The 23,714-nt window shown below is 42.0% G+C and overlaps 1 protein-coding gene across 1 annotated transcript; it reads right to left on the bottom strand.

Annotated features, from left to right (window-relative positions):
• Nucleotides 1-317: 317 nt before the first annotated feature.
• On the bottom strand, nucleotides 318-13,452 carry LOC138972949 (glycoprotein-N-acetylgalactosamine 3-beta-galactosyltransferase 1-like). The gene is made up of 5 exons (XM_070345609.1): nucleotides 12,909-13,452; nucleotides 8,518-8,798; nucleotides 6,129-6,306; nucleotides 3,475-3,686; nucleotides 318-2,363 (listed from the first exon to the last, which is right to left on the bottom strand). The coding sequence occupies exons 1-5, from the start codon at nucleotides 13,012-13,014 to the stop codon at nucleotides 2,193-2,195; spliced, it is 948 nt and encodes a 315-aa protein (XP_070201710.1). The 5' UTR covers nucleotides 13,015-13,452; the 3' UTR covers nucleotides 318-2,192.
• Nucleotides 13,453-23,714: the final 10,262 nt, after the last annotated feature.

Below are 23,714 nucleotides of genomic sequence, written 5' to 3' on the forward strand. Positions count from 1 at the left end.
GTGTTTGCATGGATGAACTTAAACTGGTATGGGTGAGAGGAAAACGCGACCGACACGTCTGTCACCGCCGATTGATTGCATTTTGAAGGAATATGACTGGATTACGGAAAAATATGTGGACTTACTGCAGAGCCAGGCAAAAGAGTAGACTTGCTCGCAAAACACGTGAAACAGCCGATGTTTGATAGCTGAAGGCGCACACCAAAACACACTGCCGACAGATTCTCAAAAGTCGTCTGCTAACGATGCAAGGGGAGGGTACTCGTGTTTTTGTTTTGGTTCGCTAGCATCTGGTTATCTTGTAAGTTGAATGTTCGTTTTTTTCGACCTGCATTGCTTTCATAATGAAAGAAACTTTTGCTTATTGCATCTCATACATCAGATCAGTTCTGAGATTCATTTTTGCGTGCAACTGATATGGTTTTCTGAGCCGTGCAATACGATTTTAGAACTTCATACAAATGTGTCACATTGTTCGGCGCGAGGTCAAAGGTCGGGAGGAAAGTAGTCCTTTGCCCAAATCGGAATCTGCACTATCATATATTTTTTGGAGTCCATGATGTATTTATTGAGCTATAAAAATACAACATATATACCCATACTGAAGTAACAGAGACAAAGAAGGGAGGTCATGGGATATATATATATATATATGCTAGGAGTGGGGCAACACACGCTTGGCCCGCCTCATAAAGGTGAAGGCAAGCGATCATGACGAATGGTGAGCTGCTCTGATGAGCGAGTTTTCTGAAGAAAGCGACATCAGTCGTATCGAGCAGACACTGCATAACATTGCACATCGGATCTCATTATTCACTGTGACTCCGGGGGCGGGGATGTAGCTCAGTCGGTAGCGCGCTGGATTTGTATCCAGTTGGCCGCTGTCAGCGTGAGTTCGTCCCCACGTTCGGCGAGAGATTTATTTCTCGGAGTCAACTTTGTGTGCAGACTCTCCTCGGTGTCCGAACACCCCCGTGTGTACACGCAAGCACAAGACCAAGTGCGCACGAAAAAATCCTATAATCCATGTCAGAGTTCGGTGGGTTATAGAAACACGAAAATACCCAGCATGCTTCCTCCGAAAGCGGCGTATGGCTGCCTAACTGGCGGGGTAAAAACGGTCACACACGTAAAAGCCGTGGGAGTTTCAGCCCATGAACGAACAAACAAACAAAACTGTGACTCCATTATCGCTTGGTTCAACTGAACAGGGACATGGAGTATTTTCTTTATTGTTTGGAAGGGGTGCAACTTTTGCACAATCATAAAAACACAGGCAGACTGTTATTTTCAAACATTTTCTATTGCCAAAGACATGTGGTAACGCACTTGCGCTCGGAAGCGAGAGGTTGCGTGTTCGACCCTGGGTCAGGCCGCAATTTTCTCCCCCCTTTCCTAACCTAGGTGGTGGGTTCAAGTGCTAGTCTTTCGGATGAGACGAAAAACCGAGGTCCCTTCGTGTACACTACATTGGGGTGTGCACGTTAAAGATCCCACGATTGACAAAAGGGTCTTTCCTGGCAAAATTGTATAGGCATAGATAAAAATGTCCACCAAATACCCGTTTGACTTGGAATAAAGGCCGTGAAAGGTGAATGCTCGCCTAATAGGCTACTGAGCTTCACTGGCCGATGTGAATGCGTTATATATTGTGTGTAAAAAAAATGTCTGTTTGTCTTTCTGTCTGTAAAACATTCAATTTCAAACGGCAGAAATTAATATGTAAGCGCCTAGGGCTATATCTAGATTAGGCGCATAAAAATGATCACAATAATAATAATAATGTGCCACAGTAGATCTTTGTTGAGAGTTCCGACCCCATGACAAATATCACCGGTGATGATGCGAGACGGCAGAAAAAAGGTAACAGCATATTACACATCTAAAATCACCGGTGTATTATACTATTGTTTTTTTTACGAATCGACTGAGTTTATTATTGTGCAGGGTAAACATGCATAAAACGGGAGGGTCTTTAATTGGGGGTTCCACTCTATATATAACATTTTTCTATTATAAGTAGAAGATTATTCGAATCGAAGTTGGACCAAGCCGGACGCTAAGATAAATACTCCAGTGAGAAGCATCACTGTATTCAGTCTGTCTTTGGTCGTCTGGCTTGTCGAGTTTCTCAGTGCCAAGCCAAGCTCTGGCAGCGTAGCAGAAGGCAGAAGAAACATCATTAGAACCAACTACCAGTACAGCACTTTTAAATGCGTGTGGTTACGGGGCTGGTTGAGATGTTTAAGACCTCTGACAATTCCGTAGGGCGTGAGCTGGTAGACGAAATACTCCATCACCTCCATCTGCCACGGTTCGATGTAGTGGAAGGCTATGGCGTAGTCGCTCATTTTCTCTCGTCCCTGAAGTGAAAAGAAAACAAGGATGTAAATTACGCATGGGTGGGACTGAAAAAATGTCATAAATCCTGAACCGACCCCCCCCCCCCCCTCCCCCCCCCCCCCTCCCCCCAAAAAAAGAGAGAGAAAAAAAGAAGAAGGCTATAATCCAATCCGGATTTTCGGCATATACCGGAAGAATCGCACCCATGATTACCTGAAGTTAAAACAAAAACATCCGTACTTCGTCATATTTTATTTAGTCCTGGGGGGTACGCATTCGTCGAAGCAGACGAAAACCGTTGGGTTCATAAATTCAAATGTGTAATCTAGCAACCTCATGCAGATTCCATACCGTGCGGGGCTAAACGCAATACACACTGCATGTCCATTGGAAAATATATATATACTGTCTCGAAAGACTACCCAACACCGAAGTTAGATTTGGATTATGGAGCGTTTGAACACAAATTCTAAGGCGGGCGGTGTCTTCTATTCAACCCTTAACTAAACTCGGATGCTGGGTATTTTCGTGTTTCTATAACCCACCAAACTCTGACATGGATTACTGGATCTTTTCCGTGAGCATTTGTTCTTGTGCTTGTGAAGGGGGATAAGGCACTAGCAGGTCTGCAGGTTTTTTTCCCCCGTGTGGTACCAGGCAGAGTGAGAGAGAGTGAGAGAGAGAGAGAGAGAGAGAGAGAGAGAGAGAGAGAGAGAGAGAGAGAGAGAGAGAGAGAGAGTGAGTGTGTGTGTGTGTGTGTGCGTGCGTGCGTGCGTGCGTGTGTGTGTATGTGTGTGTGTATGCCGAGAGAGAGAGAGAGAGAGAGAGAGAGAGAGAGAGACTCGGTGTGTGTGTGTCCCTTTCACTTTGGTCTCCGTACCCGCACGTTCATTGTACCTTGAAAACTGTGTCTCCGTTGGCGTCGAACCTATGGTACCAGGCAGAGTGTGTGTGAGAGAGAGAGAGAGAGAGAGAGAGAGAGAGAGAGAGAGAGAGAGAGAGAGAGAGAGAGAGAGTGTGTGTGTGTGTGTGTGTGAGAGAGAGAGGGAGTGTGTGTGTGTGTGGGTGTGGGTGTGTGTGTGTGTGTGTGTCCCTTTAAATTGGGTCTCCGTACCCGCACGGTCATTGTACCTTAAAAACTGTGGCTCCGTTGGCGTCGAACCTGTGGTACCAGGCCGGGTATTGGCCCACGACGTGGTGCTCCGGCTTCAAGCAATGGAAGCGTGTGCGTCCAAGCGCGTCTGTCGAGTTATCCACTCTCACCCCAAGGCTCTCCATGCACTGGCCCATAGCGTTGTCCTCCCCCGAATCGTCTTGTCTGCACAACTTGGCCACGTCTTTCCCTGTGTGCACAGAGCATTGTGAACGTTAAACATGTATGACACCTACTGGATTTAAAACTATACGACACCTACACTGACCCATAGCGTTGTCCTCCCGCGGCCCGTCCTGTCTGCACAGCTTGGCCACGTCTTTCCACGTGTGCACGGTGCACAGTGAACACCGTTAAACATGTATGGCACCAACTGGTACTTAAAACTATAAGAAACCAACTGAGGATCAAAACTATATGACACTGAGGACAATACACTGGCCCATAGCGTTGTCCTGTCTCTCGTCCTGTCTGCACAGTCTGGCCACGTCTTTACCTGACTGACTGACTATTAGGGTTTAACGTCCTCTTAGACCAGTTGGTCTATATTGGGACAGGTATTGGTAATACGCTGATGGTGTGATACTTTGACTCGAACAAGCCCGCTGTGGCTGTCTTCTTCGTCAAAGTATTGAAATACAATCATGATAATTAGAGACGAGAGATGATGCATGCGTGTCTTCGTGTTTACCAAGCCTTGAGACTTTCGCTGTGAACTTGGGATGTTTTTCGTGCGAATGTGTGCACACGGGGGTATTCGGACACCGAAGAGAGTCTGCATAAAGTTGACTCCGAGACATAAATCTCTCGCCGAACGTGGGGATCGAACTCACGCTGATAGCGACCAACTTTCTACAAAGCCGGCGCGCTACCAACTGAGCTACGTCCCCGCCCCGCCTTTACCTGTGTGGACAGGGCTTCACACTATGTAACACCAACCCAAGAAGGTCTGTTTCTAGGGGCTTACAAACTGTAAAACACAAACAAAAGAAATAGAACTGTATCTATTGGCTTAAAACTATTTGACGTCAGCACAATCCTGTCTGTGTCTAGGGGCTTAAAGGTACACTCAGCATCCCGTAAACCATCCGTTTCTGATCTCTGAGCTCCCCGAACCTCTACATACAGTACAAACTGTGACATTCTGGTTGCTTTCCGTTGAGAGTGAGACATTTTCAAAGAATTTATTTCGTGCAGTCAGAACGGATTTACCATTAGACAAATCGGAAGCCTCGTTTTGGCACAAGACCTAACTTTTACAATCTAAATAATAAATTGACAGCTTCTTACACAAACATTCTTAAATCATAAAAGAATTCTTTTTTCATCAAGACAAGATCAGTACACCCATTCGAAGTTTAAAGTTTGACCTGCTTCCACGCAAGGTCGTGTTTGCCCAAGCAGATGAATTTTCTGCATAGCGCTTGCTTCTTTGAAGCCAACCGCCGCCGATAAGTTCGTGTGACTCGCCGCAGTCGTTTGTTGCATTTTAGATTCAGATGTACACAAAAACGTGCTATTGCAGATACAGCGAGTCGCATTGAAATCACAAACTGACGACTAAATTGTGAAAAAAGGAAAGTGGATCATTGGGTCCACGATGGCTCAGGGGTAGATAAACCACGAAAACTGGTGTGTGGTTTACGCAAGCTAAATAGCCATTTAAACGAACTGTGTCATTTAATGCTATTCAATGCTATTGCAAGTGTGTTCCATAAGGTCAGAACTGCTTTTTTCGTGAGAAGATTTAAATCGTTCTGTAAACCATTTGTGGCAGACTCAGTGGGGCTTTAACAATTTAGTAACATCAACACAAAGACAACTCACTGGCCCAACTTCTTCTTCTGCACAAACCGGCCATGATTTTTCCTGTCACAGAACACTATGAAGGTTCTTGGTCCCTATTTTGGGGGTTAACAGTAAATGGCACTAACGACAAAAGACGACAGATTTGGAGCGTTTTTTTTTTTTACCGACAACAATCGTTCAGAAGACGGCCAAGAGGCGGTAAGGGGCCTAGAACAACACCACGACATTTTCGTAGCCGATCATGTTACTGTCGCTGTAAGCCATTGTCGTGTTCTCGTCGTATTGGACGGTCACATGCATATAAACAAACTGGTATTTATGAAGCAGACACAGGCATGGAGGGTTAGCGTGCTTTTATTCCGCCATGATTCTCCCAGAATCCCTAGCAACATCTTACGTCAGGGTTCTTGCATTTTGACAATAGAACACGGTTTTCAATGACGTCATAACATTACAGCCATCGCATGCATTTCTGCACATTCACCCACTTGGTACATGGATATGAAACGACCATACTGCATCCAACGCCGTCGCCTTTTATTACCACACTATATTTTCATCAGACCATTTTAAGAATATCCCCTCTTACCCAAATATATTTGCTCATCAGTGCAGTGCCCCTACGACCCGGGTGGGTAACAAGATCGGAAAGTAGGTAAGGTAAGTAATCAGATGCGCGAGAGTGTAAAGGGAAAGGGTGTGTGCGCGTGCGTGTGTTTTTAACCTTAGACAAATTTCGCCAAATATTTGTTTACAGAGTGACATTAAATAAACCAAATCTATTTTTATGTATTATGTATATATATGTGTATGCATTGATTACCTTTTTCTCCCCATCGTCTGAGTGCCTCCTTGCTCAGGACGTAACCTGACCCCCCGCTATAGAAACCTTGCTTGACGATCGTCTTGAACAGGTGTCCGAAATGGACGGGCTCGCTTGTGTTCTCCCCTGACAGGAAGTAGCGTAGGTTCTCCATGATGACGTAGGTGTTGTCGTCAGCCTGTTGGGCAACGTCACAAAGGGTCATCAGAATGATTCATGAGCAGTACTGGGCATTAATGATATTCATCAATGACACAATGTATAAGTTTCATACAAATCAATTTCTTGTTTGTATGTCTTTTTATGATTATTTAATTTCAAGAAGTTAGTAGGGTAAGGTGCGCACACACACAGGCATGTACGTACGCACGCACGCACGCACGCATGTACGCATGTACGCACGCACGCAAACACGCCCAGTTTGATTCCCCGTGCCTCGTGGTTGAACCATCCAATAACCTCCGTTCTCAAATTCAACGTTCAGTCCAAATGCAATCCCTGGTTAACCGCCCTGATATGGCCCTTCGTGGTCGGCTGGGCGTTAAACAAACAAACAAACAAAATCCCTGGTTAAATGTGTTTTCAACAAAAAACAAAATAGGAAGGTGAGAGGAAGGGGACCTAAACTACAAACAAACTAACTTAACAAGTCGCGTAAGACGAACATACAACATTTAGTCAAGCTCAGTCAAACTCACAGAATGAAACTGAACGCACTGCATTTTTTCTGCAAGACCGTATACTCATACTCATAGTATCGTCTGTCCACCGCTCGTGGTAATGGCAGTGAAATTGATAATCAAGAATAGCGCGGTAGTGGTTACGCTGAGCAGGATAGCACGCTTTTCTGTATCTGTATTCTTTTTAACTTTCTGAGCGTGTTTTCAATCCAAATAAATTATATCTATATGTTTTTGGAATCAGGAATCGACAAGGAATAAGACGAAATTGTTTTCAAATCGACTTTGAAAAATTTATTTTAATCATAACTTTCATATTTTTAATTTTCAGAGCTTGGTTTTAATCCAAATATAACATATTTATATGTTTTTTTAATCAGAAAATGATGAAAATTAAGATGAAATTGTTTTTGGGTTGTTTAAAAAAAAATTAATGTTAATTGCAATTTTCAGATTTTTAATGACCAAACTCATCCATTAATTTTTAAGCCGCCAAGCTGAAAAGCAACAACAAAGTCTGGCCTTTGTCGAAGATAGCTTGGCCAAAATTTCAATCAATTTGATTGAAAAATGAGGGCGTGACAGTGCCGCCTCAACTTTTACAAAAAGCCGGATATGACGTCATCAAAGACATTTATCAAAAAAAGGAAAAAAATTGTCTGGGGATATCATTCCCAGGAACTCTCATGTCCAATTTCATAAAGATCGGTCCAGCAGTTTGGTCTGAATCGCTCTACACACACACACACACACACACACACACACACACACACACACACACACACACACACACACACACACACACACACATACACCACGACCCTCGTCTCAATTCCCCCTCTATGTTGAAACATTTAGTCAAAACTTGACTAAATGTAAAAACTACCAAATGTTCTATCGGAATGACAGCGAGGCTGACCTCCCTCCCTCCCCTTTAACGCTCTTCTCCCTCTGTGTCTGTTTGTCTCTCTTTCTCTTTGTGCGTATCTATCTCTGTCTGGCTCACTCTCTCTGACCCTCTCTCTGTCTGTCTGTCTGGCTGGTTGTCTTTCTCTCTGTCTCTCTGTCTCTGTCTCTGTCTCTGTCTCTTTACCGTCGATCACTTTACATGTGTAACCTCAATTAACATGTTGCATGTTTCGCTTTCGATTTGTATGTTGCTTACTTTGTCATTTTGTTGTTTATGTTTATTTGCTTGTTTGCTTACTTGTCGATTGTTTGCTGGTTCGTTCGTTTACTTTGTTTATTTGTCATGTTGCTTTACTTGTTTATCATTTATCATTAGACATTTGTATTAGAAGTAAGGACCGGTTGTAAGAAAAGGCGTCGCCTTAAACCTCTATCCTTGAAAAATAAAGTTCCATCATCATCATCTCTTCACGTTAATATATATGGCTGTGCTTCAACATGTGTTGCAAAGCTAATCGCTTTTGCTCTGAAGTTTTTTCTCTTTCTGTTTACATGCTGCTGCCTGTTTACTTTCTTGACTTGGTTTGTTCATCCTTTAAGATGTGAACAAACCACTTACGTGCAAAAGCCATTTTGACATGCAGTACTTTTGTTTCACGTAATAGTTTATTCATTTAACGTTTATTAGTAGTATAGTCCCTCTTTTAGGACAAGGGCTGGTCGTAAAAAAAGGCAATGACTTTGTGCTTACACGAGCCATTACCCTCGTAAATAACACACTCTCAAGATCACGCACACACCTTCATGAACCAGTCGGCATCGTGGAAGTGGTTCTCATAGACGTATCTCCATGCTTTCTGACTCTTGGCTGTAAGATGCTTCCTTCCTTCGCTCACATTCACTGCTATGGTGGGAATGCTGCTATCGTTGATGGAACTGATGAATAATAATTTATTCACGCGCCGACCCCACGTGTCTCGTACCACGCGGGCTTTTGATTGGTGGTTGTCGGGATGCGTCATCACCCAGACGAGCACGCGCACCTCCTTCTCCAGTTGCTTGGAAACCGTGTCATCGTCGTCTGCATGCAAAAGTAAAACGTAAGTTGACGTGGACTAAAAATAACAGTAAAAGATAAAAGCAATCAAATCATCTTCTGAATTGATTGAAAGTTAAATTGGTACACACCGTTATGTTCGTAGGACTTTCCTCAAGGAAATAACTACGCACATTTCCCGAGAGCTCTCTAGTCCACCCAGATAGAAATGAGTACCAGTCCTTACCCAGTCCGGAAAGGTGAAGGCAGCAAAACTAACCCCTTTGGCGCTCTCTGTGCACAGTTTAATTTTTTGAAATACAGTGAAACCCGGCTATATGTGACCCTCCACCACGAAATGAGTCGCATGTCACCTCGCGCGGTTCTGCGCTAGACTTAATATAAGTCCGGGGCGTGTCTGGTAACAGTGCGAGGGTCACCTTAGTCACATGCTTATAACTCAAACCGTTTTCGCTCTTTTTTTAAAACGGTTTTCACCACTGGATATAGCATAAAAAACTCTTTAGGAAAATGTAAAAATATGAAAATCCTGCAAAGGTGACATGCGACTCATTTCGGGGTGGAGGGTCACATATTGAAGTAGGCTATATTGAAATCCCGGCTATATTGAAGAATTTTTCAGGTCCCAGCTGAAGCTCTTCTTTTTCTTTGGTAAAAAATGTTGGCTACATTGAAGTCGGCTATATTGAAATCCCGGCTATATTGAAACAAAAATTAAACCCACGGGACGTTTTTACCTGGCTATATTAAATGTTTGCTCCAAAGATTTGTTTAACTTTTTATTTTTAAGAACAATGACTGCACGGGCGCCGAATGATATGACACACCTCTGTCAGCGCAATCAGTTGAGGAAGGGGAGAGGCCAGATCAGCATCAACTTTCGAGTCAGGAGGTCTCTGTTAACAATTACAGTCTAACAATGCCCCGGGCCTCTGACAGCTACGCCATGTAGTCTTGTGGTGCGTAGATCTCCCCGACTTAATTTCTCTTGTTCATGCGAGTAGTTTCCCTTTGCCGTACGGGGGCCCGGTAGCGAATTTGCGATTCCTAAACGCCCCACTGAACGACTGACGTCACATGTCGCTTCGGTCTTTTCCGGAGGAACACCGCGTGTACACACTTCGATCGCGTAGCACTGCCATTGCACATTTTCGCAACGAAAACCGTGCCTATGTTTCATTCATCTTGGTGTGTTAAATCTGAAAGCAATATAAGTGAACGAACAATTGAAAACATATCACGTTACTAAACTGTAGCTCAGTGTTTCAGTGTGACGTGGAAGTGTTCAAATATCTGCTGTCCCGATTTGGTTTCACCTGAACGACTGCGAGAGGCGAGCGCAAACCCCCGTTGTGTTGTTCAGAATTGGTGTTCCCTTTGATATTTTAGTGGACATTTAACTTCAAATGCAACCTTTCTTAGCCGTAGAGTTGGTAACAGAACCTTCATGTGCAAGAAACGCCACATACGACGGAGTAACCCTGAAATGCCTTCACTTTTGTAACCCTGTCTGTCAGTTGCTGTCGTAGCCTAGTAGCTCCAGCTTGAAGGTCAGCTGACTCGGGTTCGACTCCCTTCCTGGTTACAGGTTTTTTTCTTGTTTGCTTTATTTTTGTCACCGCGCGAACCGCACCTCTCGCTTGTGACAGTCGCTCATGATACAACCATTCTTTTGCCGAGTCTGAAATTGATCTTCATAAAACTATGTGTAAGTGTAACAAAAGAAAAAACTAATTTCTTTCATATTGCCTGAATAATAACTTTATTAACTGATAATCAAGGTGGCATCGCCGAATGACTGCAAGTGCAACGCGATCGAAGTGGCACGCGGTGTTCCTCCGGAAAAGGCCGAAGCGGCTGTGACGTCAGTCGTTCAGTGGGGCGTTTAGGAATCGCAAATTCGCAGCCCGGGTAGCTCAGTTGGTAGAGCACTGGACTCACGTTGTGATCGGGAGGTCGCAGGTTCGAATTCGGGCCGGGACGGACACGGGTCAACTTTATGTGCAGACCCAGAGACGGAAGCCATGTCCCACCCCCGTGTCATCACAATGGCACGTAAAAGACCTTGGTCATTCTGCGGCCATAAGTGCAGGTGGCTGAATACACCTAAACACGCAGACACCTGGGAGGAAGCGAACCGAATTTCCCAGCGATGGGACAATAAAGTAATGAAAATTTAAATGAAAAATGAAACTAGCAAAAATGGCTGCAAAACAAACAAGTCGCGTAAGGCGAAATAACAACATTTAGTCTGTCGAACTCACAGAATGAAACTGAACGCACTGCTTTTTTTCACAATGACCGTAGTCCGCCGCTCATACAAAAGGCAGTGAAATTAACGAGCATGTTTAACGCGGTAGTGGTTGGGCTGTGCTACAAAGCACGCCTTTTCTGTACCTCTCTTCGCTTTAACTTTCTGAGCTTGTTTTTAATCCAAACATATCATATCTATATGTTTTTGGAATCAGGAACCGACAAGGAATAAGATGAAATTGTTTTTAAATCGATTTAAAAAAATTATTTTTAATCATAATTTTTATATTCTTTAATTTTTAGAGCTTGCTTTTAATCCGAATAGAACATATTTATATGTTTTTGGAATCAGAAAATGATGAAGACTAAGATAAACGTAAATTTGGATCATTTTATAAAAAAATAATTGTAATTACAATTTTCGATTTTTTAATGACCAAAGTCATTTAATTTTTTAAGCCTCCAAGCTGAAATGCAATACCAAAAGTCCAGCCTTTGTCGAAGATTGCTTGACCAAAATTTCAATCAATTTGATTGAAAAATGAGGGTGTGACAGTGCTCAACTTTTACAAAAAAACCGGATATGACGTCATCAAAGACATTTATCCAAAAAATGAAAAATATGTCCGGGGATATCATACCCAGGAACGCTCATGTCAAATTTCATAAAGATCGGTCCAGTAGTTCACTCTGAATCGCTCTACACACACACACGCACAGACAGACAGACGCACACACACTCACACAGACACACATGCACCACGACCCTCGTCTCGATTCCCCCTCTATGTTAAAACATTTAGTCAAAACTTGACTAAATGTAAAAAGGGTGAGTCTGACAATTAAAAGAAAAATCGAGCTTTTTCAGAAGCTGGAAACCGGCTGCAAAAAAAGAAAGGAAGTAGCTGAGGATTATGGAATGTGTGTTTGTGTGTGTAAGGGAGGGGGGGGGGCGTGCGTGTGTGTGAGTGTCCGTGTGTGTGTGTGTGTGCAGAACTGAAAGCAAGGTGGCTCGAAGAACAACAGCCAACAGGTGAAAGATTAATGGGAATATATCTCACATCAAACGCAATGTGTGGACACGGAAATAAGAACGTATAGTGAAAAAAAGTTCGGTTATATTGAATTTCTGAAGGAACAACGAGGGAAATTCAATATAACCGAGAATTGCCTATATTGAAGTTCCGGCTATATTGAAGGTCTTCCCGGGTCCCGTGCCACTTCAATATAGCCGGGTTTCACTGTATATATAGCAATATGATGGTAACAAGTAAACTACAGACGCAACTGTTGGCTTTTTCAGATTTTTTCATGAAAAATAATTCAAAGCCAAGACAGCAAGCAGCCAGGGTTTTGATTTTAGGTATGTGTACAAATGGAGGGTTGGTCTTATTTCACGTAAACGCCTGTACAGATCTGAGATGGTGAGCCAAACTTTTCAAGGCCTGCCTATCTTTCGGAACTGGTCTCCCTCTACACTCCCCTCTCGCACCCTTGGTTCTTCTGATGATGCTCCACTTCTCCGTCAAGGTCGCTTCTCATGGCTTCCGCACGTTTTCGTATTATGGCCCTCAGTTATGGAATTCACTCCTCTTTCAATTACGTCACTCTCCATCCATTTCATCTTTCAAGTCCAATTTGAAAACTCACTTGTTCCAACAACATTACGGATAGTTCCTTAGCATAGAGTCTGGGGATGTGAGATGTGCATGATGTGTTGTTTGAATCTGACAGTGATTGTATGAATTTTGTATACATGTATTGTTGTCACGCGCTTTGATCTTCTGATGAGGCGCTTTATAAATGGCCGTTTATGAGAGGAGTTTGCCGTTAAAATAAGGGGAAGTGTTAAATCCAGAGGTCTTCCACCCCGCAACTCACCTGCAGCCAGCCTGCTTAGGTCGGGGCAAGGGAGGTCATTCTGTCGCTCTGCGTGAGAAGGGGACGTCATTCTCATCCGAAATGTGTTTAACGCCGGCCAACTCATCCTTTCGTGCACGTGTGAAATGTGGAGCGTTGTGTTCAAGTCAAAGTACAGGGTAATGGTGATTCCCAGAAAGACACCTGCCACTAGCGGCCAGCCTCGCCTGCCTGATCAAACAAATAAAAAAGTAAAAGATATAAAAAGAAGATAATAATAATTGTCAGTAAGTACTGGTGTCACATGACTGATGTGAACCAGTTGATTGACTAATGGTGATGCGCTTAAATCTGTTAGCGCACTCCAAGAGTGCGCTAACTTTTCCACAGAGCGTATTCTTACGCCCTTTGCCAAAGCGAGACTGTACTCTCATCCTCAGAATTAATTAATGACATGTAGCTTATATTCTCCACTTTACCAAAAAATAACCATACATTTCCTGCGGCTCAAAGCAGAAGTGGTTTTTTTTCTGACAGATCGCAGGCGCCTGTGCCACAGTGAATCCCACTGATCTAAAAATAGAAGCGGCTGTGTCTCTTCCACAATGGTCTCTTCTCGTTTTGACTTGCAAAGATTCTTCTCATATGCCGTGTTAGTGGCATGTAGCTTATTAACCACATTACCAAATGATGAGTTAGTATAAAATTCCCAGCGGCAAACAGAAAACACAAGTGTTATTCCGATAACGTACCAGCTAGACCAGCATTTGAAAGTAGACTCTGTTACAGTAGACTACACTGAAATACGACTGCATCAGTTCAGTAAATGAATGGTTTCCGAATTATTATTTCAAGGCAACAACAATCGGAATCGAAAACGTGTAGGGTTAAGAACGTTCTTACCATGTGTAAAACTTATTACCAGCCTGCCTCATGTGTGCAGACGAGCAACTGATTTTAGGTTTTGAAATGAGACTGCAGTTCAGTGGTTCGATTGCCCTAGCCGCCTTGCAGACGACATAAACCCCGCAGCAAATTAACATGTCGGGCAAATGTGAACAAACAAGCGATGGGGATATAATACGTGTAGAGTTCAGAGCATTCTTACCTTGCCTTGTTGTTGCCTTGAAATAATAATTCGGAAACCATTCATATATAGTACCCGACTCCCCGATGAGTGAAGATACAACACGAGAAACATTCCACATTTACTTTGAAAATGTGCTAACCGTGGCCTTGGAGTCAATTCAAGGGGCAACACTCTGCACAGTCAATCTGTCGAAGCTCGATGAAGGTTTCGAATCGCAAATAACTAAGAGCACAGTCCTTTCTGCGAGTGTAAATGAGGTCTGTATGAAAGATCACTTTTTAGCTTAACGCTACTATGGAATTTACCAACAGAAATTTAAACAAGAGTTTGCGTGTGACGGAAGCACGACACACTTGAGACAGCCCACACAAAAGTAGATCCGACACAAACCTGACGACACAGTTACGCCTATCCAAATGCGCGTAGCAAAATGTGCGTTTATAATCTTCTTTTTTCTCTGGCGGTACTGACAATATCGGTATTGAAACAATCCCAGTGCACTAAGGGATTTATAGAGCAAATCTCGAAAATAATGATTGAACTCAGCGCTATGCGCTTCGTTCAATAATGAATTTTCTCGATTTGCTCTATAAATCCCTTAGTGCACTGGGATGTCTCAATAACTTATAATGTAATAGAAATTTTTATTTTTATTTTGAATCAGTATTATTGCATATCAGTTGTGCAAATGGCGATGTTCGGAAATAATTCTGTCGCCAGTGGCGGGTTTAGGGGGGAGGGGGGGGGGGCGAAGGGTGCCCGGGCCCCCCCTTCAGGGAAAAAAAAAGAAAGAGAGAGAGAGAGAGAGAGAGAGAGAGAGAGAGAGAGAGAGAGAGAGAGAGAGAGAGAGAGAGAGAGAGAGAGAGAGAGAGAGAAATGATTTAAAGATAGTTGCGGAGCTGAGGTGGCCCAAGATTGCAGCATTTTGCTTCATTTAAAAAAAAAAGTCCGGGGGAGCATGCCCTCGGAACCCCCTAGCATGTTCGGGCGCTTCGCGCCCTCAATTGGGGCGCTTTGTGCCCTCAATTCAGGCGCGTCGCGCCTTCAAGTTTGTGCAAAAAAGTTTGGTTGGCCCCCCCTCTTCCTTAAGATCCTGGATCCGCCCTTGGTCGCGTTTGTATGGGTTGTGAAAGAGGTACAATAATCCATATGTGCTCCTTGCCAACGTGTTTCCGAGACACCCCTCGCTAGTGATTCTTCGAAGATTGCTTTACAAAAATTTCAATCAATTTAATTGAAAAATGAGGGTGTGACAGTGCCGCCTCAACTTTTGCAAAAAGCCGGATATGACGTCATCAAAAGTATTTGTCGAAAAAAAGAAAAAAACTTCCGGGGATATCATACCCAGGAACTCTCATGTCAAATTTCATAAAGATCGGTCAAGTAGTTTAGTCTGAATCGCTCTACACACACACACGCACAGACAGACAGACACACACACACACACACATACACCACAACCCTCGTCTCGATTCCCCCTCTATGTTAAAACATTTAGTCAAGTTTTGACTAGGTGAAATCGAAAGAAAAACTATTATTAACAAATGTTTAGCCTAATTTTTCACTTCATAGAATATCATAGCAGCAAAAACTCACCTTTTCTCAAGAACCTTGGGTGTTGATCACTGTCGTAACAAAATCACAGACTTCGGAAACATTCTCGAAATCTTTCTTCGCTGCTGGAAGCTGAACTATTTCTCTCTGTAACTGCGCATGCGCAGTCACCCGCACCTCTAAGTCACTACGCGCAAAATAGTTATAATCTTTCTTCAAAACTCTGAACATTATTTGCAAAACCGTTCACCATCGTAACTGAATATTGAAGAAGCATGTCATATTGCGCAACTTTCAACTTAGTTTGCAGATGCAATTTTGAGAAAATAATACCTAAATAACATTTAGCTTAGCGATTTTCTATGCCCTTTCATGTCAAGATCGTGTTGAAGATGAATATGCAAATTCTAAAGTTCAAATTTAGGACTTGTTGCTGTTGCACGCGTGTGGAAACCTATGTTACGACAGTGATGGCAAACTTTCAAGCGATTAATTTCGTTTAAAGAAACAATTCTGTGGACAAAATAACATTTCAACTGTCAAGTACACTTAAACCAAACACACATAACAAGAATAGCAGTCCTTGGACATTCTAAACGATTCTTGTAGTGAGGTGCAAAACTAGTTGATGGTTCATGTCACAGATCAGACCTCCATTTTTCACGCATCCAATCATTTCTTTCGCAAAACAACCTTCATAATAATCATGCAAAATACTCAGTTTTGTTTGTACTATTTCTTTATTCATTTTACTTCTCAAAAATACCAATATCATGATTTAAAATTCAGTACATGTTTCAATTGTGGGCTAATTTGATTATGGCACACACAAAAGGTTCAGTTTCTGAGACGCACCCAAATTCATAAACGAATGGGGGAAAAAATTAGTAAATAAAAACAAAAATGAATAAATACAGAAATATTTAAACAAATGCAGAACTGCATTCATACAAACATACCCAAATAAAGGAATAAGGAGTAAAGATGAAAGAAAGAAAGACAGACAAAAAAGAAAAAGCAAGATAGAAAGAAAGCAAGACAAATAAATACAAGCCATTATATACCCGGTTTGGCTCCTTCTCACCTGCTGTTTGTAGCATTGTAAAACGATGGAACGGAATAAAACGGAACGTAGAATTGAACAGTTTATTGCCAGTTTATGACAACTGCAAAATTCAAAAAGTATATATAAACAAAATCGACAGAAAAAAAAGGTATGAATTCACATCAGTCAGACTCAGCATTGAAAACAGACAGTTGAACCCGTTTATATGAAACTCGAATGTAGAAAACCTCGCCTTTTTGAAATGGAAACGGACAATTCAACAAGTCGCGTAAGGCGAAAATACAACATTTAGTCAAGTAGCTGTCGAACTCACAGAATGAAACTGAACGCAAAGCAACGCAGCAAGACCGTATACTCGTATCATCGTCAGTCCACCGCGCACGGCAAAGGCAGTGACATTGACAAGAAGAGCGGGGTAGTACTTGCGCTGAGAAGGATAGCACGCTTTTCTGTACCTCTCTTCGTTTTAACTTTCTGAGCGTGTTTTTAATCCAAACATATCATATCTATATGTTTTTGGAATCAGGAACCGACAAGGAATAAGATGAAGGTGTTTTTAAATTGATTTGGACAATTTAATTTTGATAATAATTTTTATATTTTTAATTTTTAGAGCTTGTTTTTAATCCAAATATAACATATTTATATGTTTTTGGAATCAGAAAATGATGGAGAATAAGATGAACGTAAATTTGGATCGTTTTATAAATTTTTATTTTTTTTTACAATTTTCAGATTTTTAATGACCAAAGTCATTAATTAATTTTTAAGCCACCAAGCTGAAATGCAATACCGAAGTCCGGGCTTTCAATTTGGTTGAAAAATGAGGGCGTGACAGTGCCGCCTCAACTTTCACGAAAAGCCGGATATGACGTCATCAAAGACATTTATCAAAAAAATGAAAAAAACGTTCGGGGATTTCATACCCAGGAACTCTCATGTCAAATTTCATAAAGATCGGTCCAGTAGTTTAGTCTGAATCGCTCTACACACACAAACAGACACACACACACACACACACGCACGCACGCACGCACATACACCACGACCCTCGTCTCGATTCCCCCCTCTACGTTAAAATATTTAGTCAAAACTTGACTAAATGTAACAAGTCGCGTAAGGCGAAAATACAACATTTAGTCAAGTAGCTGTCGAACTCACAGAATGAAACTGAACGCAATGCCATTTTTCAGCAAGACCGTATACTCGTAGCATCGTCAGTCCACCGCTCATGGCAAAGGCAGTGAAATTGGCAGTTCAGAATAAGAAGGATAGCACGCTTTTCTGTACCTCTCTTCGTATTAACTTTCTGAGCGTGTTTTTAATCCAAACATATCATATCTATATGTTTTTGGAATCAGGAACCGACAAGGAATAAGATGAAAGTGTTTTTAAATTGATTTCGACAATTTAATTTTGATAATAATTTGTATATATTTAATTTTCAGAGCTTGTTTTTAATCCGAATATAACATATTTATATGTTTTTGGAATCAGCAAATAATGGAGAATAAGATGAACGTAAATTTGGATCGTTTTATAAATTTTTATTTTTTTTTACAATTTTCAGATTTTTAATGACCAAAGTCATTAATTAATTTTTAAGCCACCAAGCTGAAATGCAATACCGAAGTCCGGGCTTCGTCGAAGATTACTTGACCAAAATTTCAACCAATTTGGTTAAAAAATGAGGGCGTGACAGTGCCGCCTCAACTTTCACGAAAAGCCGGATATGACGTCATCAAAGACATTTATCAAAAAAATGAAAAAACCCGTTCGGGGATTCATACCCAGGAACTCTCATGTCAAATTTCATAAAGATCGGTCCAGTAGTTTAGTCTGAATCGCTCTACACACACACACAGACACACACACACACACACGCACACACACACGCACGCACATACACCACGACCCTCGTCTCGATTCCCCCTCGATGTTAAAATATTTAGTCAAAACTTGACTAAATATAAAAAGCAGAGTTAATAGACGATGCTCGGAAATAACTCTGTCGAGTTGGTTTGGGTTGTGAAAGAGTAAATACCCTTGTTTTTACAGGGACAAATAAATCAACACGTGCTCCTTGTCCACGTGTATCCGACACACCCCTCGCAAGTGACTGACCCGTGGAATGTTTGTCCCCGTAAAAGCAAGGGTATTCACACTTTCATAACCCATACACACTCGACAGAGTTATTTTCTGAATTCGTCTCTTATTTGAATACTTACTTATAGACAAAACGAAAAACGTATATCGACCTACTTTGGATTGGATCGACATACAAATAATATTGTCACAGCAAACACACACACAGACACACACACACACACACACACACACACACACACACACACACATACACACACACACATACACACACTCACACTCACACACACACACACAAACACACACAAACACACACACACACACACACACACACACAAACCACCAACTCAGCTGATTCTGATAAAAGAAAACTCGGATGATGAAAAGATAGCTGAGCGAAAGAAGAAGAAGAAGAAGAATGTTGTCTGTTGACTAACTTATAAGCGGGTTGCACTGTATATTTGAAAACAAATCTGCAGCGTTGAATGCGCACAAAGAGACAAACGCAGCTTGAGCACAGATTAGTGACATAATCCGTCTCAAAATTGTAAACCTATGACCCGACCGGGGTTTGAACCAACCCGACTTATTCCCCATCCCTTTCCCCTGAATTTTGATCCGTACCTCAAAATAAACCTTGAAAGGGGAACAACGAGGTTAGGGGTCCATGCCTAGCGGATAGCGACTCTATGTAGTGGAATCTTTCTCTTAATGCCCCCCCCCCCCCCTCCCATTTACCACATTCCCCTTAACACACCTTTCCGATCAAAGATGTCGTCAAGACGTATCACGTGACCGTCGCCCAAATAACACAGGAATTAATGCTTTAATTTGGGTGCGACATTTTTTGCAATAATTTGTGTGTGCTATTTTTACATTTTTTCATATTGTCTTTTATAACTTCTGCAATGTTACCTACTTGGGTGACACAAGCTTCAAGATCAAATTCCCTAGGAAATGTTTCTAAATGGGGCGGGTTGGCCGACTCAAGCTTCAAAGTTTAATTCTCCAGACATTGTTTCCTAAAGGGTGAATGGAACAACACAAGCTTCAAGGTCAAATTAACCAGAAAGAGTTTCGAAAATGTTTGATGGGACGACACAAGTTTCAATGTCAAATTCACCAGAAAAAGTTTCGAAAATGTTTGATGGGGCGAAACAAGCTTCAAGGTCAAATTTTCCAGGAAATGTTTCCTAAAGGGTGAGGGCAGACAATCGTCAAGGTCAAATTCTCCAGAAAAAGTTTCCTAAAGGTTGGGTTGTGCTACACAAGCTTCAAGGTAACATTATCCACGAAATGTTTCATAAAGGGTAAGTTGGGAGAAACAACCTTCAAGGTCAAACTCTCCATGAAAAGATTCCCAGAGGGTGGGTTCTGCGACACAAGTGTTAAGGTCAAATTCACCAGAAAAAGTTTTGAAAATGTTTGATTAACACAAGCTTTAAGGCCAATTTCCACAGGAAGTGTTTTCTAAGGGGTGGGTTTAGGGTCCAATTCTTCAGAAAACGTTTCCTAAAGAATGAATGGGACGGCACAAGTTCCAAGGTCAAATTCACTGGAAAAAGTTTCGAAAATGTTTGATGGGAAGAAACAAGCTTCAAGGTAACCTTTCCAAGAAATGTTTCCTCAAGGTTTGGGACAGACAAGCTTGGAGGTCAAACTCTCCAGATAAAGTTTCCTAAAGGGTTTGTGGGGCGACACAAGCTTTAATGTCGAATCATCTGGGAAATGTTTACTAAGGGTTTTGGGCAGACAAGCTTGAAGGTCAAACTCTCCAGAAAACTTTTCTGAAAGGGTGGGTGGGGCGACACAACGTTCTGCTCGCAATTGCATACACAGATCCCCTTGGGCTTTCAGCCACGCTTCGGTGGTCTATCCATTCCCACATTTCATTGACTTTCCTGCGGAGAATCGATCACTGCAATTTTGCGACGAATGCATTGATATATATCATTGTCTTGGTAGGCTAGCGTCATCCTGACCTCAGATCAAAATGAGTTCGGCTCATTCTCTCCCTGACAGGATGCCTTGAGTTTGTCTGGCAAGGAAACCGATTTTTATTTTTACATATTTAGAGCTTTTTGTAATGTATTATTGATATAAGCAGATTCGCGATCGTCGATAATGATTTTTCATGGTGTTTTGTAATTTTTAAATTACAAAGGAATTGATATGTAAGACATTTTCAAGCGAGCTATTTTTCGCGGCTGTATTTACTGTACAAACAACTCTAAATATGGCAAAAGTGTCACGTGATAATCAACCGTTTGGTTTCCAGACGATTTTTTCTGTAACCAGTTGACAGGGATGAAACCATATATTACGGTCTCCTTCCGGCAGCAGTCCCAACATTTCGACTTGTTTTGACCTTAGAACGATGTCTTTATCGTAACTGTGAAGAACAGAGCGGAGATCACTGTCGAAGTCGGCCAATCTGCAATCATTTTCGTCTCGCGAACACTGATCTCAAATTTAGATCAGTGCTCGTGAAAACCATATGGGAGATAACGCTGTATTTTTGTTTTAATAGATTCGCGTACAAAGAAAATAATAAACAAACAAACAAGCAAACAAACAAGCGAACACTCAAAATCATAAATAAAGGAAAAAGAGAGGCTTTTAAACAACGAGGAAGCAAATCGAAAGTCATCAAAATCATTCATACCCCCCCCCCCCCCCCCCCCCCCCACAGCATCTGTTGCTGTTTAATGCAAGCTCACGCGTACAACGACGCACACACAGATTTCTTAGGCGTTTTCTTCGACTTTCAAAAACATGTTTTTATTCTTTTATTTATTTAATTGTCCATCTATATTATAATACGCGTGGGCTTTTTCGCCGTGTGGACGTATCTCCTACCAAACCCCGCCGATTTGCCCCCTGTCCCTCGGTTTTCCCGTAGGATCGGATCGCGCTGAACACGATGCGCCGGGTTAGATTAACGAGTTCGAAAGCGAAATGGCTTTTTGAGGCTTTTCGGCGAAAAATTTCGTAGCAGACCAAATATCTCAGCTATCCCATTGGCCGAAAGCGAACGGTCTGACTAAACACTACGCGACCGCACCCCAGACGAACCTAGCTGTGTGTTTTATTTCTCTGACTTAAAACTCGGTACAAAGTATGATGATGTTGTGAAGATACTGGATATATAAAAAATATTACACGTACATGCTTTAGTTTGAGGCCCCGCAAGGTAGTGCAAGGTCGCGTGCGGTCGCGTGCGGTCGCGCAGTCTTTAGTCAGACCCAAAGCGAACTTGCTCCTCCCCTACCCAGCTTTGAATCGAGGCAGCTGTCAAATCTGCTTTTGCCATCGACTGGTGGATCCTACAACTAGCTCTACAGGTAAATCCCATTTATCAGTCTGTAAAACTGTTTTAAAGTGTTCCTAACCTTGCTGTATTCTGCCACAGGGGTTATCCTATAGAGATAGAGAATTTGCAACATTATTCGCCACGTTTCTCAGTCTCCACGCCACGCTGAACTGCAGGATTTTGCTGGTGTCACGATTTCATCGTTTCGCCTGTGTACATATTTCCCCCTCGACATTATACTCAATACTGAAATGTTAAGAAGTGAAATTATTTATGGACGAAAAGCATGTCAGTTTCTTGCATGTGAAGAAAATTGGTGGTAATTTTTAATAGATTTCACCCCCAAAATCGAATTCTTCGAAAACGTGTACTGAGTGGTTACGTCCCTTGAGTAAGAAAGAAAACATTTTAGGATGAATCAAATTTCTAAGTTAAATAAAACAAATTGGTTGGACAAATTTGGCCCCATGAATGTAAGGTACACAAGGTCGCTCATCAGTATTGTCGAAGGGTGTTTTTTTGTTCAGTGTAGAGTTTATTGAATCATTATATATTTTAGACGTTTTAGATTTCCATTTCGTAAAAATCTATGACCCATAGTATAGGCCATACATGAGGGGGGAGGGAGGGCGGTGCTATTACCTGAAAACAGCACACACACGTACCATTGGATGTACCTTTATTGGGTGTGTGTTTGTGTGTGTGTACATGACTTTATATGCATGGATGCGTGCACTCCATTGTGTGTGTGTGTGTGGGGGGGGGGGGGTTAAAAGAATCTTGCTTAGGCCATGCATGGGGGGAGGGGGGAGGGTCTATTACCTGAAAACAGCATAGGGAAAATTGTGTTATGTAGACGTATTTTAATTTTATGATTTTGCTAATAACATTTTTTTCTCCCAGTCCATACATGGAGGGGGAGGGGGTGAACGAATCTTGCTTTTTCTACTTCTCTAACCCATGGCATAGGCCATACATGTGGGGGGGTTCTATTACCTGAAAACAGCATCCACACACGCGCACACGTTCCATTGGACGTACATTTATTGTGTGCGTGTGTTTGTCTGTGTGTGTGTGTACATGAGTGTATATGCATGGATGCGTGCACTCGATTGTGTGTGTGTGTGTGTGTGTGTGTGTGTGTTTGAACCATGTATATATTTTCTGTTGTCATTTACTTATGTTATACTATGCGTTTGAATCATTATATATTTTAGACGTCATACTTTTTGTTTGTATCTTCACGATGGCTTTTACCTTCAATGCTTCCAACTTTCAAAGCACTGCAAGGCTGGGAAGAGATGCGCACTTTCATCACTGTGTGTGTGTGCTCATTTGGGGGGGGGGGGGGGGGGGGGGGGGGGCTGGATATTACACCAAGGAATGAGCAAACATATAAAGAGAAAATGTTGTTCATGTAGACGTAATCATGCAAACGTCATTCCTGCCAAAACAAATCATTTTTCAGTGTTGCATACTCCTGTGTATAAGGTATATTTTTTTTCATTTTCTTCAGATATGGTGTCATAACGACCAACTCACTGCGACCTCACTTCAAGACGGTGACCACAACTTGGCCTGTGAAGCAGTACCCCGACTTCGACAAAAACAAAAGCAATCTTTCCAGACCATCATCAACCAATTGTCAGATGCAAAAACCAAAGCGAGCAAAGACTTCACACAACTAACCAATCTTA

The sequence above is a fragment of the Littorina saxatilis genome, linkage group LG8, assembly GCF_037325665.1.
Source record: "Littorina saxatilis isolate snail1 linkage group LG8, US_GU_Lsax_2.0, whole genome shotgun sequence".
NCBI lineage: Eukaryota > Metazoa > Mollusca > Gastropoda > Littorinimorpha > Littorinidae > Littorina > Littorina saxatilis.